Genomic DNA, 19,966 nt, shown 5'->3' with positions numbered 1-19,966 from the left:
AAAGGTAGAGCTGTATCTAAAAACATAAGACAATATCTACAGCAAGTCAGGAGCTAGTGGACTTTCAGAGTACTTAGAGATGTGCTTCTAAATATTTAAGACCTAAGAACAGATGAAGTCACATCATCAAAGTGATTAGTATCTCTAGTTCCAATTTGGTCTTCAGAGTCTCATATTAAACACACCCACAGTAAGAATATCACGATGTTCCTGACTTTGAATCAAGGACACAGTACAGGTTTATAAGCTTTTGGAAGGTAAGGACTATATTTTATTCATGTGTTCAGTCCTAATTACTTAATTTATCACCTTATAAACAGTAGACATCAATTTTTAAGTGTTAATTGGAAAAAAAAACCCACTAGCACTGTGGTAGAAATCTAACGACTACTGTTCAAAACCTAAGTTCTTATATTTAATTAGTAAGATTTTTCTAAATGGCAATTTATCAGGAAAATTTTATTAGAGAAGCAAAATCACTGACTTTTAACTCAAAGTGTCTTAAACAGTGTCTAGCCCAGTAACCGCGTATTTTGTCAATAAAGATTTAATCAGATTTTTAAAATGTAGTATATGATACTTATCATTTGGATGCCAGAAGATGCTCATAGAAAAGAAATAGAATGTAGCTGCCACTGTGGGAAAACTACGGGGTTGGTGGCAGGCACGTGTAGATTTAAATCCCACCTCTACATCATGCTGTATGATCTATTAATCAGTCTAAGCATATGTCTCCAAGGTAGATTTGTAATAATAACACTTATTTTGCAGAATTATTAAAAAGGGATTGGTACATAGTAGGTGCTCAGTAAAGATTAATTCTTGACTCCTAAACTGCTATTGGAAATGTGTTAGTGACATCTAGTGGTAATTCCTGCAAACCTCAGGAAGGCCACCTTTGTACACAGAACCTCCGGACTTGTCCTGCATTCATTCTATCAGCAAACATTTATTAAGTAGCTCCTGTGTTCTAGGCTCTCGAATCAAGTTCTGAGGATTGCCAAGATGCAAAAGACACAATCCCTATACTGGAGATGCTCTGGCTTTAGGAATCCTGACCATGTTAGCCAATTACTATAAAAAAAGGTAATTATTTCTATAGCTGTAGTAAGAAAAATACCAAAAATGCTACAGAACAGATAGCTCACTCTGTCAAAGGAGATGCCATTTGTACTGGGTCTTAAAGAATAAATAAAATTCCCTTGTTATAGTTTCACTGAAGAAAAAATGAGATTTGGAGACTTCTAAAATGGTAACTTAAGACCTATTTGCTCAAGTCTTGGTTGATGTACTAAGGAGTTAGCCCATATCTTTGAGCAGCAGGAAGACAGTAACATTCTTTATTGAGGAGTTCTCATAATTATATTCAGTCAACAGTGTGGAGGACACATTGGAGAAGGGAGAGAGCAGAGCTGGAGAACCAGTTAAGGGGTCATTATAATATTTCACTTGAGAGGTGATGAACATCCAAATATACTCTTTCAAAATAGGACAGAGAGGAGAAATATAAACAAGAGACAAATCTGAAGCAGAGTGGAGACTGTGGAATAACCCTGAGGATGTGGAACACAGGGAGAAAGAAGAAATGCTGATTCTATGCTTTCTGGAATAAATGACTGTTAAGAATTAATGTCATTAAATGAAATAAAAAACAGAGCAGAGGAACTGGTTTATGAGGGAGTGAAAAACAAAGATAAATAAATTCATTGCTTTGGGGCATATGTTTAAAACTTAAAGAACATTTAAGCAGAAGTGTCCAATAAGAGAACAGACACAATGGTCTGGAGAGAGACCTGGACTAGAGAGAGACTCAGAAACCACCAGCATGCAGTCAACGTTACAGCCACCGGAGTGGACACGATTACCTAGAAAAACTGCGGACAAAGAGGAAGGGCTAGAATACAGATCAGGATCTTAGGCAACATTGTAATTTAATAAGTAGGTCCCAAAGAAGAACTGGACTCACCCTTAATTTGTTCAGAACTGTCCCTCAGTAAGTTATAGACACATCCTTAAACACAAATGGCATTGGCTGAAAAAGCAAAGCTATAAAGTTCTTTCCATGCAGTTTCATGAAATAAGTCACATTTCAATTTTCCTCTTATAACCAAAAACTCTGGTTTATGCTCTAAGTGCAGTCCTTCCTACGTTGGAAGGGGGATTTTGACTGCCTATAAAACACCCAGCTTTTCTACTTATCCGGTTAAATTTGGCCATCAAGTCTGTCTTCCCTCCCTCCCTCCCTCCCTCCCTCCCTCCTTCCCTCCCTCCCTCCCTCCCTCCCTCCCTCCCTCCCTCCCTCCCTCCCTCCTTCCTTCCTTCCTTCCTTCCTTTTGGTCTAGTGTCTTCTTTTTTCTCACTTTCTCTTTTCTGTTCTCCTGATGCATGCATTTCTTGCTTCAGTGATTTTCTGGGAAAAGGGCCCAGTTAGTTTAATGTTCTTTTATTATAGACTACCTCACAAATTTAGGATGTTAACTCACACTTTCAGCACTGGAAGGTTGGAAAAAGAAGAGCTATTCCTGCTATTTTGTCAGTTAAATACCTACAAATTATGTTCCTCTAAAACACATATACTCTCCATTTTATTATTCAAATTCAAATTCTTCCCTTATTTTTCATCTTGTATCATGTTAGCAGAAATTAGAAAAAAATACCTGCTTTGTCAATAGCTTCATTGCCTCATGACCAATTCCTACATAATTCTAATGCACTTCATGTGTCATTTTAAAGAGAATCTGCCCTTAATTATCACAGATTAGTTTAATCACCGCTTAACTGTCATTTCAAAATCTATATGCTAAAATTACATGCACTGTTTAACTTTGGGCAATCAGTTAATCCACTCTGCACCTGAATCAGCATTATTTGTTCAAAAGAAAATTACAGTTCAGGATAGTCATATTAGATGACAGTCCTGAAGACCTTCCGTAATTTAACCCTGACAAGGGATAATGGACAGTTTAATCAGCGAATCAGCCTCATTGTACAAGAGCATAAACATACTTTAAAATTCACCTGGATCACCAGCATTGAAACCTGGCAAATTTTTAAAAATCAACTACATTAAAAATTTTTCTCACAATTGAGGCTCTATAAATATTTATATTTCTTACTATTTCAAAATTTTATGCCTCAACTTCAACTAAAATGTGATCAACTATTATAAGCATCTATCTCTTTAAGTAAGATATAATGGAAATGAATAAAATTACTATACTTATTCACTTTACTTTAATATTTAATTATAAATTATGCCAAAATATATTCATTAAATACATGAAAGGCAAAAGGAATGAATGAATGATCTATATAAGAAAGAACTACCAAAGATGTTCTAAACCCAGCCCTACTGATCTTAAAAAGGAACAAAATTTAACAGGCATTTATTTGGTGCTTACTATATATACCAGGAACTGTACAAGGTTTTATGGGTGCACACTGAATAAAACTGTGTTCTCTAGGAACTCATTCTACATCACAGAGAGGTGGAGAAACACACACAAAAAGTCACACAACAATGTGATAAACATTACAACACAGTAGAATATATCAAGTATTATTTTTGCAAGTAGGAATCTCTTGGACATTTTTTCTTGAATTGGCAACATTTAGTCTGAGATGTTCTGAGTAAGTGGATTTAGTCTCAGAGAGTAGATTGTCCACTGTCTTTTATTAATTTACAGTCACAGTAACCATAACAAACAATAACAGCATTAAAAACTTCTATATTGGGCAACAAAGAACATGTGGCGAAAAAGGAACCCTTGTGCACTATTGGTAGGATTGTAAATTGGTACAGCCACTCTGGAAAACAGTATGGAGTTTCATCGAAAAATTAAAAATGGAACTACTGTATGACCCAGTGATCCCACTTCTGGGTAATTTCTGAAGAAATCCAAAACACTAATTTGAAAAGACATATGCACCCCAGTGTTCACTGCAGCGTTATTTACAAATAGCCAAGATATGAAAACGAGCTAAGTATCCATCCAAAGATGACTGGATAAAGGAGACGTTGGAATACATACAATGGAATATTATTCAGCTTTTAAAATATTACTCAGCCATCTGCCAAAACAGAAATGGACCTAGAAGGCATTATGCTAAGTGAAATTAAGTCAGACAGAGAAAGACAAATACCATATGATTTCAGTTATATGTAGAATCTAACCAAAATAAATAAACAAATAAAACAGAAACAAACATAAATCCAGAGAACATTTTGATGGAAGGGGCATTGGGGAAATGGGTGAAAAGGGAGGAGGGATTAAGATATACAAAATGACAGTTATAAAAACAGGGATATAAAGTACAGCATAGGGAATATAGTAAAAAATATTATAATAATATATATGGTGTCATATGGGTACTAAACTTATTGGAGTGATCACTTTATAAGTTATATAAATGTCTAATCACTATGTTGTGCACCTAAAACTAATAGAATATTATAAATCAACTGAATTGAAAAATTTTTTAAAAACACTATCAAGAAAGTGAAAAGACAACTGGCAGAATAGGAGAAAATATTTACATATCATATATTCAGTTTATATAAAGAACTCTGACAAATCAATAACAAAGCCACAGACAATCCAGTTAAAAATGGTCAAAGGAAATGGTAAAGGGGTCAAATGTATGGTTACAGAAGGAAACTACTTTGGGTGGTGAACACACAATGAGTACCCAGATGTGATATTATAATGTCATACACATGAAATTTATATAATGTTATTAACCGATGTTACCCTAATAAATTTAATTAAAATAAAGAATTAAAAAATTAAAATGCAATCTCATTTTCTCTATTCATAACAACCCTATGAGGTAAGGTATACCTACCAATTTTAAATTTTAAATGAAGAATCTGAGATACAGATAGGCTATGCAACTTGCTCAATACCACACTGCTGGGCAAAGGGCAGAATTGGTATTAAAAGCTCCCAAATACATGCTGTCTAAAAAGCTCACAATCTCACACTGTGTATTACATAGTCATTTCTCATTTAGGAAAAATGTCATAAATTTTTATGTCACAAATGTCTTTGCCTGCAACACATATATAAAATTCTTACAACTAATTTTATAATTCTATTGAAGCCATTGGCTCCCTTAACACCTAAATCATTTTCAATTTTCTTTGACCTCAGATTGTCTGAATTGTATACAAAAGCGTCTGTGAATTACTCCGTTCTCAAAAAAACTAAAACTGGAGTTACTAGGTTCTCCAGGCAGTACCTCGTTGTTCTTCGAAATTTCTTTCACTTGCCAGGTTCTTAAACATGCACTTCACGTTCATTTCCTTGTTGCCAGCTCTTGAACTATTTCCAACATGGCTATCCCCTCTTTTATTCCATCAAAAGTCACTCACTTAGGTTAGTAACAGATTTTTCAAGGCAAAATTAGAAGATTACTTGTTTTCCCTGATGCTTTTGACCTCTGTACACTTTTGACATTTTTGTACTCGGCACTACTTATTCTCAATATTCTCTGTGACCTTTACTTCCAGAAGTAAACTAGAGCTAATACATTATTAAATGTAACTTGTTAGGGGAGAAAGCAACAACATCTTTGATAGGCTACGACTGGAAGCAAGAAAGAGATGAACTATCTCTCCATTTTTTTAAAAAGGTGACCAACAGCATGCACAGAATTTTAAAACCTATTTCATGTGTTTCAACAAATGGGTTTAATTTCTAAAATTCCAGACTTGTAGAATATTAAGTAAATCTATAGTTCAATTAACTTTTACATAACAACACTCATAATCTGATTTGACAATGGAATCATTTATAACTAGGTGGATGAGGTAAAACTGCTAAATATCATTAATTTACTCATTTTGAATCTAACGTTTTTAAGTAGTTACAAATAAGAATAGAAATTCAAATAGGCATTATATTCTCTCTCAACTGTTTTAGCAGATATTCCTTTAGGCCCTATTTGTGATTGTCTACCCCTGACACTATGCAGAAATGGACAACCAAGTGTATTGTGAATTTTCCTATGCAGAATATTATCTGATTCCTTTCCTCTTAGTTTACAAAAAAGAAATAAAGGCCACAGGATTCACATATTGACAATAATTTGGTTTAAGAAATACAGTGGATCAGATATACATTGGATCAGTGATATCTGCAGAGAGAACTGTTTTAATTTTCAGTATTGCCAAGATTTTTCTCCCTTTATAGTATGTATGTTATTTTTAATCATAGAAAGATAAGACCCCCACACACCCCACTCCAGATGTAATAGGTTAGAAGAGAGGGACCGTTGAGAAGTTAACTATGCAGTGGTGACCAGGACCTAATTAAGAGGGCTGAGTCTCAATCAAGAGGCAAGCTGCACAAGTAAACTTTGTATTTTCCTAACTCAATCTCTATTAATTTAAAAATAACAGGAAAAGTAAAAATGGTGGCCCAATCTTCACTGCAGAAAAGTCACAAACAGTATATCTTCCCCAACCACAACTGTCTTAAGGAGGCCATCCAGGTCATGAGAACCTTCTGCCAAGCATGGTGCTCTTACCATTTAAATGTCATAAAACAAACAAAAAAAAGAGATGAAAAAATGAAAGACAAGGAAGCAAATCCTTTTCCCCCCCATAGTTTCTGTTGCTAAAGTATATTTATTTGATTGAACCATGTAGATGAGCTAGGGGAAATTATACCACACTGTCTCTAATTAGAAATGATTGTAGAGAAGATAGCGAGACCATCACTGGGGGCAGTCATGGGGGACCAAGTATAAGTAAATAAAGTAAAGTAGCTGCCTAGTTTACATAGATAGAACTAGAGAATAGAGAAATAGAGAAAAGCAACTGATCATTAACCTTTACAAAAGTGCAAGAAAGATCCCTGTAAATGGATGTACCTGACACTATTCAATTTAACATAAGTTTTAGGTAGGTTTCTATTCTTTGTAATCAAGCAATCTCTAACCAAAATAAAATAGTAGCTGTGGTCATGCTCTTGGATGAGATAATGGAACAAACAGAGAGAGATAATATGAATGTTTAGCAAGTCAAGATTATTGAGATAATATAAATAATTCTCCTGAAGAACATCAGGAGCCTAAATATCCAGGTATTATAAATCTATTCATTTCTCTCTATGATTTATAAGTCATTGTATACTGTTGAATTTTTACTCTGGAGTTGTATTTCCTACATTTACTCTGGGCAAGTTACTTAAACTCTTTCTGATTTTGCTTCTTCTTTGAAATGAGAATGGTATTAGTGGCTGCTTAAAAGTTTGTTGTGGCATTATTTACAATAGCCAAGATTTGGAAGCAGCCCAACTGCCATCAGCAAATGAGTGGATAAAAAAACTGTGGTACATTTACACAATGGAATACTACTTGGCCATAAAAAAAGAAGGGAATCTTACCTTTTGGGACAGTATGGATGGACCTGGAGAGTATTATGCTAAGTGAAATAAGCCAGGCAGAGAAAGACAAATACCATACAATTTCACTTATATGTGGAATCTAATGATCAAACTAAACTAATAAACAAGACAGAAACAGATTTATATATACAGAGAACAGACTGATAGCTGTCAGAGGAAGGGGGTTGGGGGACTGGTGAGAAAGTTGAAGGGATTAAGGAAAAAACAATAACAAATAAACAAAGAAAACCTCATGGGCAGACAGCAGTATAGTAATTGCCAGAGGGAAAAAGTGGTATGTGGGGGGGGGGGGTAGGTAAAAGGAGGTAAAGGGGATAAATGGTGAGGGAAGGAGACTTGACTTGGGGTGGTGAACACACAGTACGATATACAGAAAAAAGTCAAAAGATTATTGTGAGACTTAAATGAGTGACTATGTATAAAGTACTTATAATGATAAATACTTAACAAGTGTTAATTCAAAATTTTTATGGTAAAGAGATAGGATTTTTTTTTTTCTAGTTGTTTTGAGTGAAATGTATTCTAAAGCAGATATACAATTTCTTATCCAAAATTCTTAAGGTCAAAGGTATCTGGCAATTCATAATTAGCCTAACTTAAAAATAGTAATACATGCCCAGTGAGCGTGGCTCAGCAGTTGAGCATCGACCTAGGATCCAGGAGATCTGGGTTCGATTCCCAGTCAGGGCACATGCCCGGGCTGCGGGCTCCATCCCCAGGTGGGGTTGTGCAGGAGGCAGCCGATCAATGGCTCTCTCATCATTGATGTTTCTATCTCTCTCTCTCCCTTCCTCTCTCTGAAATCAATAGAGATATATATTTTTTAAAAAATAGTTATACATAACATATATCTTTTGAATATACCCAGTAGAATATGAAGCAGCAGCCTGTGCAAACACATTGATATTTCCTTAGCAAAACTTACAACTGTTCATGCTAAGTGAGAAAAGGAAAGATTATAAATAGGTTTACATTAGTTCAAGTCAAGTATGGGAGGCCAAATGAGTCTGTGCCTCCCTTTGGGGGGAAAAAAATCAGTTTTAGAGCATTGGAGATACTAGAATTTCAGATAAGGAAATGTTTACATGTGTTATTTTATTCTTTTACTTACTGCTGACTTTTGGAATTTAAACATAACCAAATTCCAAGGTTATTAAAGAGAATAAGATGCACCTAAGTAAATATTTAAGAGCAAAAAGAAAGTTTCTCTTTTGAGGAAAATGGACGGTGGTGAAATTGTATTACTTCCAGTGTGTGTTATGGGCTGAATTGTGTCTCCTCAAAATTCAAAAGCTGAAACCCTAACCCCCAGTATCTCAGAATGTGACTATATTTGGAGACAGGGCCTTTAAAGAGGTGCTTAAGGTAAAATGAGGCCTTTAGGGTGGGCCGAAACCAATCTGACTAGTGTCCATATAAAAGGAAATTTGACACACAGACAGACACTGGGATATGAGTAACCAGAGGAGAGACCTTGTGAGGACACAGTAAGAAGGTGGCCATCTGCAAGCCAAAGAGAGAAGTCTCAGAAGAAACCAAACCTGCCAGTACCTTGATCTGGAACTTCTGGCTCCAGAACTGTGAGAAATAAATTTCTGTGGTTAAAGCTTCCTAGTTAATGGTACTTTGTTATGGTAGACATAGCAAACTAATATAGTGTGTGATAGCAATTTCACATAAAGCTATTATTTTGAATACAACTATTATATGTGTGAATCTGAAATTCTCCTACCTTTACATTTATAATCTAATTAAAACAATTGTTTATATAATGTTTTGACTGTACAATGCTTCTTAGGAGCTAAAGGTTCATAAGATAGGAGATTGCCCAAGCAAAAATTTTATCTGGTCTTCTTAATCTATTTGACTTTCTAGGTCCATACTACTTTATTATTTTTTAATTAAATATATTGGAGTGATATTGGTTAATAAGATCATATAGGGCTTCAAGTGCACATTTCTATGATATATGATCTGTATATTGCATTGTGTGCCCACCATCCAAAGTCAAATATCTTCTCTCACCATATATTCGGTCTCCTTTACCCTTTACTGTTCCCCCACCCACTTCTCTCTGGTAACCACCATATTGTCATCTGTGTCTATAAGTTTCAGTTTTACATCCCACATGTGAGTAAAACCACATGGTTCTTAGCTTTTTCTGAATGACCTATTTTGTTTAGCGTAATATTCTCAAGGTCCATCCATGTTGTCACAAATGGCAATATTTCACTTTTACTTAAGACTGAGTAGTATTCCATAGAGTGTATCACATCTTCTTTATACAATTTATATTTTAGCTCATGTGCCTGTGTCTCTAACTGGCATAATTCCACCCAGGACAATCTAAATTTGCAGAGTCCACTTTGGGGAAATTTGTAATGCACAAAACTGTTGAACTGTTGCTTGATGGATTCACTAGGGTGGAAATTATAGTTTAAACCTGTCGTAAACATTCTTTTGTGTGGCTGTGTGTGTGTGCGCGCGCAATGGGTTTCCCATATCTAAGGCTTCTTTTACCCTCCACAGTGATGATTTCACGCATGTCCAAAGCTGGGTCCCTCTTACTTCTTTCCCTTCTTCTCTCTTCTTTCTGCTTCTCTTGGGAAACATTGTTCTGTCACTATGTGCATACTGTAGAACTAACTAATCTTCATGATAAGTCAAACATTTCCAAAAGAAAGAGAAAAAAATTACATGGTATGCACTTCTTTTGGATTTTCCCCCTCATTTGAGATACTACTAAGATTGTATTCTTTCTTACTGAAGCAGCTCTAATAAGCTTAGTTCTGTTTAATCAACTGGTTTCTTTTGGATAGTTGCTTGGAATGTCACTGGTCTAAAAGCATAGAAAAGATATTCAAAATCTGATTTGAAGATCACTCAGAACATATGAAGGATGTGAAAATAGCTTATAAAACCTATGGGCCTTAGGCACAGCTCTCTGTGAACAACACTCTAGGTAGAAGAGGTAAGTTTTTTTCTCTCATGTAGAACATGAAATATGGAATAAAAGGATTTTTCAGATTCAATAATGGATTTAAAATAGATTTTACTGTCCTATTTGGAATTTGTCATCTGAGAACTAATTTAGAATGTAAAATCCTTAAAGAATCAGGTTAGGCTTTAGATATCACTGATTATCATGATATAGGCTAGTCTCCATAGACAGTAAAATCTCCCAACAACATGTCTCTAAAAACTGTCTCTAAAAGAAGAAAAGATAAAAGGAAGGCGAGATGACATGAAAAAGAGTAATAGTAATTGCTGCCATTTATTGGGTACTTATGTGGCAGGCACTGCTCAAAGAGTTTTACATATATTAACTCATTTTATCTTCTCAACAACCTTTTGAAATAGGAATAATTATTACGGCCTTGTAACGTGTAATTCTTTCAATTAAATACTGATTCATAAGTACAATGGTCTTTTGCTTTCTTTATTGCCTATCAATCCCAAGAAGGGGAAAAAATAAAGATATTTCACTTTTCACTGAGTCCTTAAAAGGTCTCTTGATCTCAAAATCAAACTGTAAATAAAATCCATCTTAATGGAAAACCATAGGCACTGAACCATTGAATCATTCTAGTTACAAAAAGAATTTCGAAGAAGAATATAACACTAGGCACTGTATATTTCCCAAAAAAACTGTGTTAGCACTGTTATAAAGTAGCTTTATTCTACAAAACTTGTCAGCAAAAAAAAAAAAAAGGGAGAGCTAAATTTGAACAGAAGTAGAAATATTCAGTCTATTCTGAACATTGAACAATAAAGAAAACATGCAAATGGAAGTTTGCAGAAAAATTATTAAAGATAACTGAAAATCATGTTTCTTGGTGAAGATTTTACATTTGATGCACAAAGCCATAAAAGAAGTATAGTTATATTCTATAATTTCAAAATTATTTAAAATATTATATTTTTAATGGAACAACGGCACATCAATACTCTTTGCTAGCTCCTATTTCCAAGAACAAGACACTTTCTTCAATTTTGGTTTTATTCTTAGAACTCACATATTTTTCTTTCAAAAAGTAGTTCTCTGCAGTGGTTTGTTGGACCTGGGAGAAGTAATATAGAGTTTCTTAAGTTAAGCAATAATCTAGACCTAAAATAATCTGTTTAATAATTCTAATTAAGTTATAAATAGAGAGAAATCAATAGCAACTTTTATTTTGTTCCACTAGAAATATGCTTATCCTAATATTCCAGGAAGACAAATTATTTCAAAATACAAAATGTCATTTATCATTCTTCGAATTTTCTTTCCCTTGGAGATCAAATTTAAAAATTACTTTTCAACTTCAAAAATATATATAAATAATTTTTCAAGAATAAACAATGAAAAAGTTTATCCAACCATATTAGCAAAGACATAATATCCACTACTTGTCAGAATAAAATACTTATCTCTTTAGGAATATTAATGATTAATGCATTTATTTATAAAGTAGGGTTGAGAAAATAGCATTGAACTAAACATCTGATTTTCAATCTGCCTTTTCAAATGTCTCTAATTATGTTTCTTTAAGTATTAGAAGTTCATATCATTTATAATTTCCTATTTATGGGACTTGCAAAAAAAATAGAGGATTGGGAAAACTGCTGTCCAACAGAAAGAGTTAGTGGAGCATTCTGGACTACAAAACAGATTGCAAGATATTCTCATGATTTTTTTGAAAATGAAAAATTCATAAATCAGCTATTTTAATAATTTGAAATGTCCACTTTTTCCAAACTATGTGTCTATTAGAATTTGTCTCTTTGTACTTGCAATTCCTCAAGTAAAAGTGGGTTTTTTTTTTATATCATTGGCATAGTCAAATATAATCACCTAAAAATTTCCAAACCACAGCAGGGGATTTTTCTAGTAAAGGGATGAATATAGTATTTGTTGGTCATATTTCTAAGTAATGCTTCTGGAAATTATCTAAAGTGTCCCTTTTCTTTCAGATGTTTGAGAAGCAGATCCATAATCTGTTTTATAAGAGTATAAAACTATTTATTTAAAGTGTTCAAATGTACCATATTAATCTTGCCTTCCGAATTCCAGGTGAAAAAAGGCAACATGATTTCTGCTTATTTTGCTCGTAACTGTGGGAGATCTAAGCTGTACAATCACATAAAAGTGATTCTTGACCATTACATACTTGCACTATATTTCCATTGCCTTTATCATTCTGGCAGCTCCGTAACTTCCAACAGCACGGCCATAATCCAAAAGTCCCATTAACCATCGACTCTCACATTCGCTTACCACATTCAGTATAATTTCTGAAATTAAATGTTTAACTCTGATTTACATACCCAACAGTAATAATTAACCCTCTTCATCCATGATATAAAGTTACACATCATATATATTTAGACTTGTGATATAAACTATCCAGAATATGAATGGTTGAGTATTATTGAGGTAAGGTGTAAGTAAAGACAATTTCCTATTCAAAAGCACAGTGTGTACACACACACACGCATACATACACACACAGATGAATCTTATTAAGTTAAAAAAAATGTGCTTTGGAAAATATAATACCTTTTAAAATAAAATAAACTGTATAATCTTTTAAGAAAATGAATAGTAAGTTGGTTTTAATCAAATTTAATTATAAAAGCACTATATGAAAAATCAGAAATTCCTTGTGAACAAAATAATAACTTTTCTAGGTGTCAGATCCAGTAAATTTTCACTGAGGTTTTTCTATGAGCTACAAGGTCCCTCTGTAGATGGGAAGTTTGTTTATAGTCAGATAGAAATATCTGTTAATCACATTTTGCACAGTGTTCCACCAATTTCTCATTTTAAACAACCTTGTTTTTAACCATTATAGTCAACCCCCTCAATTTATACACAATATGCATGTATAAGTATTCAAAAATACTAATGTAATTTTTAAAAATACAATATCCATTTTTAAATATTTCACAATATTACAAGCAAGTTAGGTGCTACCCATCTCTATTTCCTTCAGAAAAGTAGCTTGTATTATAATCACTTCTTAATTTATACTTTTATACAGCATGTAGTATTCAAATCTGGCCTTCCTTAGCAATTAGCTTTCTAATAGTATTTAAGACCTCACTAAATAGCATATGGTGGCCTGCTTCAATTTTCCATGCATATTCTAACTTGTGACTATCTCAAATAAGTAAATAAAACACTTTAAATGACACTTCTTAAACCTTCTTATAAATATTTGGCAATAGGCCTTTTAGTATTACATTCATCAACACCTGTTGGAAATATCCATCATTTGAACTAAGACTAATTAATTCATCTTAAGATGTAATCATTGTCATTAAATCATCATCAATCACATTAGCAGTAGGATGAGTAATTCTAAGAGAATGTTTTGAGTGAGAGTTTTCTAAATCTACACATTTCAATTTAACATAATCAGAGGTATATTATTCATATTTTTAATGCACACATATAATGCAACACAGCAAACAGGAATCATAAAGATACATGTCACATCTCGTAAGCAAGAGAATCAACAGGCTCTTAAGATAGTAATTGGGCTATTTGTTTACAGATCACATACCACTGAGATTAGACAGAACAGTTTTCACAACACATTTCACCCCATTGTCTGATACCCCTAAGGTTTCTTACCACAGAACAGATTAGGCTTTATAATTTTGAGGAAATACTAAGGTGAGTGTTAGGTAGAAAAGAAATATGCCTAGTGGGTTAACCCAGTGTTCCCCAGAAAGTAGGTGTAGTGTCTTTTTTGAATTCAAATAGTTGACATTAATTTTTTATTCCCGAGTTGAGGGTGTCTAGTGGAAAAGACATCACTGGGTTATCATTAATCTGATGATCTTACCTTCTTCATAATTACTCCACTAACCTCAGAGAGGAGGCCCAAATCGAGGTTGTCCCTTCAATGTAGATGTATACCTTAAATTGTAGGTTATTAAAATTTTGACCTTCATACAAACCATAAAACAGTTTCAAGGGAAAAAAAATAAATTTAAAACACATTATCAGCATGTTCCTTACCCATAAATGCATTTAAAATAAAAATAAGATCAGAGGAAATTAAAAAATAAGCAATAAAATTCAACATTCTTTTCAAATAAAACCAGTCATTAGGCCTTTAAAAATAGCACAAAACACTGAAAAATCTTCATAAAACAAAAAAGACTTTTTCTGTCATTACATAGATATATGGATGTAAGTTCCCCTTCTTTGGACAGGTAGTTGCTATTGGACTAGGATACAGCTGTGAGAAGCTGGATAACTCTAAATCGTGTGTCCTGAAAGGCACTGAATCAGCAGAGATAAATAGTGGCAGTACTGCTTGGCTGTGAACTTTCACTTACGGGGTGATGAATTAAGTTCTTTTTCTAAGTAGATCCATTTTGGTCACGTCTGAGCAAAAGCAGTTACCCTCACAAAACTGTAAATGGCTCTGAGGTCTCCCTTACACAGAACATTTCCCCCCCCATTCTGCTGCACTGATGACCACGTTCTTATTACCTCGCTCTCCTACAACCTGAAATGTATCTAAAGATTTATCTTCCTTAGCTCTCCTGCCAATGTGAGCCAACTACTATATGTCCCTCAAAAGGAACAGGTTCATCTGGACAGAAAATAGCAAATAAATGGGAAGAGGCTCTAAATGACAAGATTACTAAGAACTAAAATGTCAAATATTAAAAAACACACAGCTGGAAATGATAATAGCACGGAAAGAAGAGGAAAACATCACATATTTAATACAGAAAAAAACTGTTTTTACAAAAAGAGAAGTCACAGATGGGGAGGGGGCTTAAATTTATTTTCTCATTTACAAAGACAAAATATCGTCACATTAGCCTCCCCCCAAAAAACTGTTATATAAATATCACCAAAAATAAAATTACCTTTTGGGCAATGAGAAAATATTGATTTATTAAATTAAATATTCCATCATCCCTCCCACTTTCAACAACCTAAATCACAGAGTAAAGTACAACATTTGTACATCTAGCAAGAAAAGAATTTTTATCATGGTTAAGTCTGCACCATGAAAATCAGAAAATAATATATGTCATGTTTACAATATGGTATTATGTTTGGTACTATTAAAAGTTACCCTTCTGTATAAAGCATCTGGGATAGATAATAATTAAAGTTTTAAAATCACTAGTCTTATCAAAGCAACTTCATACCATCAATAACATACCAGCCTAGTAGCAGGTACCAATGGCCTTGGATAGGAGAGTAAAGAATCCCAGATGTCATTAGATGCTTCCATTGTTAGAATTTTGCTAATTTCTCAGTAAATCATTTTAAACATTGTATGTAAAATTTTCTTTCTGCCCTCTCTAGTGGACCTGACTGCTATAAAAGTCCATTTTAACAGAAAAGAGTCTGGTTAACCAGAGAAACAGTATTTTCTTCAGTTTCAGAGAAACAAGCACAAATAACACATTTACGTAAGTATGTGTGAAATGTGGTGTGGCCAGAGTAAATGGGGTTATACGTACACAAAATTCCTCTCACTACATCCCCATCACCACCATCCTCATCGCCATGGTCATGTCACCTTCACCAACCACATCACCGCAGCATCGGAACCATTTCTCCCTCGCCCTCTCCCTCAGGCTTTCTTACCTCTCTCCCTCCTTGTACAGCCTCCAGTCTTTTCAGGTTCAAACCCTGAAAGAAAAAATATATATATATGTGTGTGTGTATATATATATATATATATATTATTGTTGGCAGAGAAATTGACCAATAATTAGTGAAATTATTAGTGACTAATACCAGTGAAAACATTTTTAAGTAAAAGAAAATAATTTAGCAAAGAAGATCTGAATCTGGACGAATATCTCACACACATGCCAGTCTCTCTATCTGCATAAGCCTTCAAAGGCGGTACCAACGCCCTTCTTGCTAAATCTTAAGGCCATACGTAAAAGCCCAGTATAAAGCATCGTTTTAGCGATGATCGCTGGTCCCTTGGTGAAACCGCAGCCTAAGGTTTGCTGTTTAAGAGGGAAGGGTGCGCCCAGGACAGGCTGGGACAGAAAGCCCTCACGCCACCGCCCGGGCCTGGCGCATTCCCAGCCCAGCCTCAGTAAGGAGGGGAAGGCAGCAGGCCCTCGGCGGCGCTGGTCGGCATCTAGGCAACACGCAGGAGATTATCTCCCGCCAAAAGACTCTCTCCCCCTTCTGTTACCATGACTGTTTTCTACACTAGTAGTCCCCAGTGAAGACAATGCTCAATTTAAATGGAAGAAGGATTCAACTTTTTCCTAATGAGCCGATGGTAAAAAGTGCTATGGCACAAGGAAGAGCCGCCCCCCTCAAAACCCCCAACCCCCCCCCCACCCCCGTGAAGAGTGCTGTGCAAACAAAATCCTCAGGGAACCACCCATACGGGTTCCTAGAGCACCTCTGTGCATTTGCCTTCCCTCTGTGTTGCTGGTAATCCACCCCACAAATTCGAGCTGCCTTGTTCTCTCTAAACTCAGATCTTTGTCCCCTCAACTACAAAATTTAAAGACCCTGATGTTCCGTTTGGACTGCTCTTCCATGCACCATGATCCAAGCCCTTCCTCCCGGCTGAAATCCAGGTATTGTAAGGCTTTCTTCTCTTTTCTCAAGCATTACGTACTTCTTTGTGTGTTTTCAATATGTGATTTTTGTTGTATATGTTTCGTCCAGTTTTCTAAATATTACAGCAGAGGGCAACTTTTATAGACACTATTCCTTCATGAATAGAAGCAGAAATCAAAGTAAGTATTTTAAACATTATTTCAAAGGAGAAATGAAAGCTTACAAAATTTAAGTTATGTGATCCAAGTACCAGAGCTGGTAAGTACAAAAGCAAAACTCAAACCGATATTTTAAAAGCTTGGATGCCGAGTTCATTCACTCATCCTTAGCCAGGGTTCTTTAAATTCATAGCAGTGAAAATGTTTGTGTTTCATGCTTATAGACACATATTCATTATACCAGGGAACCCATGCATGAGTCATGATGTTTCTTCAAGGCAACAGTGATCAAGAAGAGCTGGGTGTCAGGCCTGAGGAAAAAGTATGCCCACTTGGATGAAATAGGGGCTGAAGGGCAAGCTTGCCAATTTGGGCACTGAATTATTGAATAACCAATCTTGAAGTTGAAGAATTGAGCCAGACAATCTGACTGGCAGGAATTTGGGAGCCATATGAGCAAAGAATAATAATCTAAGAAGATTCTCCATATGCTAACAGGGCTTCAGGCAAGAGAGTATCTCAATGGAAAAAAATCAAATGATATAGGGTATCATGAAATTCACTAAGAATTATTGAGGTACGACCTGGGAGATGTGAACTCCTAACTGATGGCAGAAATTACTCTGAACACTAGAGTAACACTAAGCCTTTTAGTTGGAAGGTCAGGTGGCTTGAGTGGGGAAAGCTGTTAGGGGGAAGTACAAACTGTGACTTGGAGCTTCTAGGAAAACAGGAGCACTCATGATTTTTGCTGACTCTTACTGATAGTAACTTGGTTAACTAGCTTTGAAAGATCAGACCATAATATCACCCCAATTAACTAAGCAATAACAGTTAAGACAAGGAACATTTTCAAAAGAAATATTAATCTCAAAGAAACCCAACACCTTCTTGTTGTTCACTTACACATACACTACACAATTTTCACATTTTTGAAAACAAAAAACAAAATTGGTATTTTTATACTTTGTGTAATGTCCACTAAAATATGTATTGAAATAATTCAGAAGGAAATGACTGTTTAAATTCACTGACACAATCTGCCTCTTAGAAAGACTTGAAGTCAACAAGAACAGTAAAATTACTTATGCATATATAAATATTTATATATACTGGTTGACTGTTAAAATTAATACAAGATTTACAAAATTTAAACTGATATAAAAACCAACTTCATTATTCTTAAGTATTTAAAAATACAATATTTATCTAGCAAGTCTTGAGAAAATCATATTTAAAAATACTCTGGGGGATATGGTTGAAGAAAATGTATCTCCCTTACTATACATATTTTCTCACTAGAGAGTATAAATGGTTTGTGTGGATTGAAATTAAGCACATGAGACCAAACAAAAATGCTATAAATTATAGGTAACAAAAATATATTATACCAAAGCAAATGTTCTGCAGTGTGCTAAATTAAAATTGTTTAGTAAGGCATAAGGGGGAAAAGCTATTAACTGAAAAAAATTGAATTTCTTACCATAACTCTCTTGCACTGCAGCATTCAGGCATCTGTGTGAGCAGCCCTGGTACCTCGGTCAGGTTATGAGATCATCCCACTCTACATAAAGTGTACATAGAGGGGAGATCTTCTCTTTCCTAATGACTACAATCTCTTCCCAAATTTCTATCATGTCATAAAGATTTCCCCTGCTTCCTTGTAAACAAAAAATCAGAGATATTGTATCCAATGCCTCTAGATTTGGTTGATTTACTTGTCCAATATGGAAAACTATAGAATGAACAGATGGAATTGATATTTCATTTCCAGTACTGTGGAGAGTATGTTGTGATGAGTTTTCTTAAATGTAGAAAGCAGTCATGATTTAATTGTATAAAACCAAAAATTAATTTCTAAAAGTCCTCAAATAATTGTAGGATGTGTTACGTTTAACCATGGCTACGAAAGCACAAGAAAAAAACTAGACGGAACTTTAAATAATTTGCAGTTCAACCTCTTAATCTGACCAACATGGGGGCTTGCAGCAGGGAACTTAACTTATAATTGGCAGATTCGGGCTCAAACTCTGATCAGTGGGTCTGCAATCCAAGACTATCTTTCTTTTACCAAATTGTTTTAGTAGTTGTGTTATAAATCATTGCCTTAAAAGCTGTATAACTTTTGAAGTATTTCTTAACCATTTTATGCCCTGGGTTCCTTAGGTGTAGAATTGAGATAATCTGTAGGAGTAAATGAGAGAATCTATAGAAAACACAGCTCGGTGCCTAGTTCATAGTTAACCCCAACTGTCACAAATTTTTATTAGTAGCTTAAAATGTTGCTGCTTTTGTTGATATTTTTCAAATGAAAGGCTAATTATAACTACAGTTATAAAAATAACTAGTATTTTATGGGTATTCTCTGTGTGTTAAGGACATCACCAAGTGGTTTACCTGGATTAATTCAATTCTTAGAATAATCTCATTACATATTAAAACCAAATAGTTCTTCCTACACTGAGCTGAAATGAAAATGATCTTTTAATTGTTCTGCTCTATCTGTTTTTGAACCTATTTCTTTAGGCAAATTAAGATGAGCTAATTTAGTTCTTGCTATTGTAAGATTATTTTGCATCTCTGGGATAGTGCCCAAAAGAATGACAAGAGAGTAAAACAGTTCTGGCCTCCCTGCTTCTTACCACTACATTTCTTCCTAAACAGGGGCATCCTTTGGGGGAGAAAAGCATACTCGTGGAGGATGAGGACCGTGTTGAACTCTGGGTTTTGGGGTTACCTATCCAGGAAATACTGTGGGAGGTGGGAGGGTACAGAGAGTTGTACTGGATGATCTCTGTAGAGCTTTGAAATATAGTATCTATGGTATGTTTCAAATTGGA

General features: G+C 34.7%; 1 protein-coding gene across 3 annotated transcripts in view; it reads right to left on the bottom strand.

Moving 5' to 3' along the window:
- Nucleotides 1–19,966, bottom strand: part of CCSER1 (coiled-coil serine rich protein 1) — a 1,053,860-nt gene that overhangs the window by 338,779 nt on the left and 695,115 nt on the right. For all 3 annotated transcript variants that reach the window (XM_081140171.1, XM_081140172.1, XM_081140173.1), the window contains exon 10: nt 16,021–16,065. In XM_081140171.1, the coding sequence (XP_080996297.1) occupies nt 16,021–16,065 (45 nt within the window). The remainder of the gene's footprint in view (nt 1–16,020; nt 16,066–19,966) is intronic.

The sequence above is a fragment of the Miniopterus schreibersii genome (assembly GCF_964146895.1).
Source record: "Miniopterus schreibersii genome assembly, chromosome: 1".
NCBI lineage: Eukaryota > Metazoa > Chordata > Mammalia > Chiroptera > Miniopteridae > Miniopterus > Miniopterus schreibersii.
This window is presented reverse-complemented; position numbering and strand designations above follow the sequence as displayed.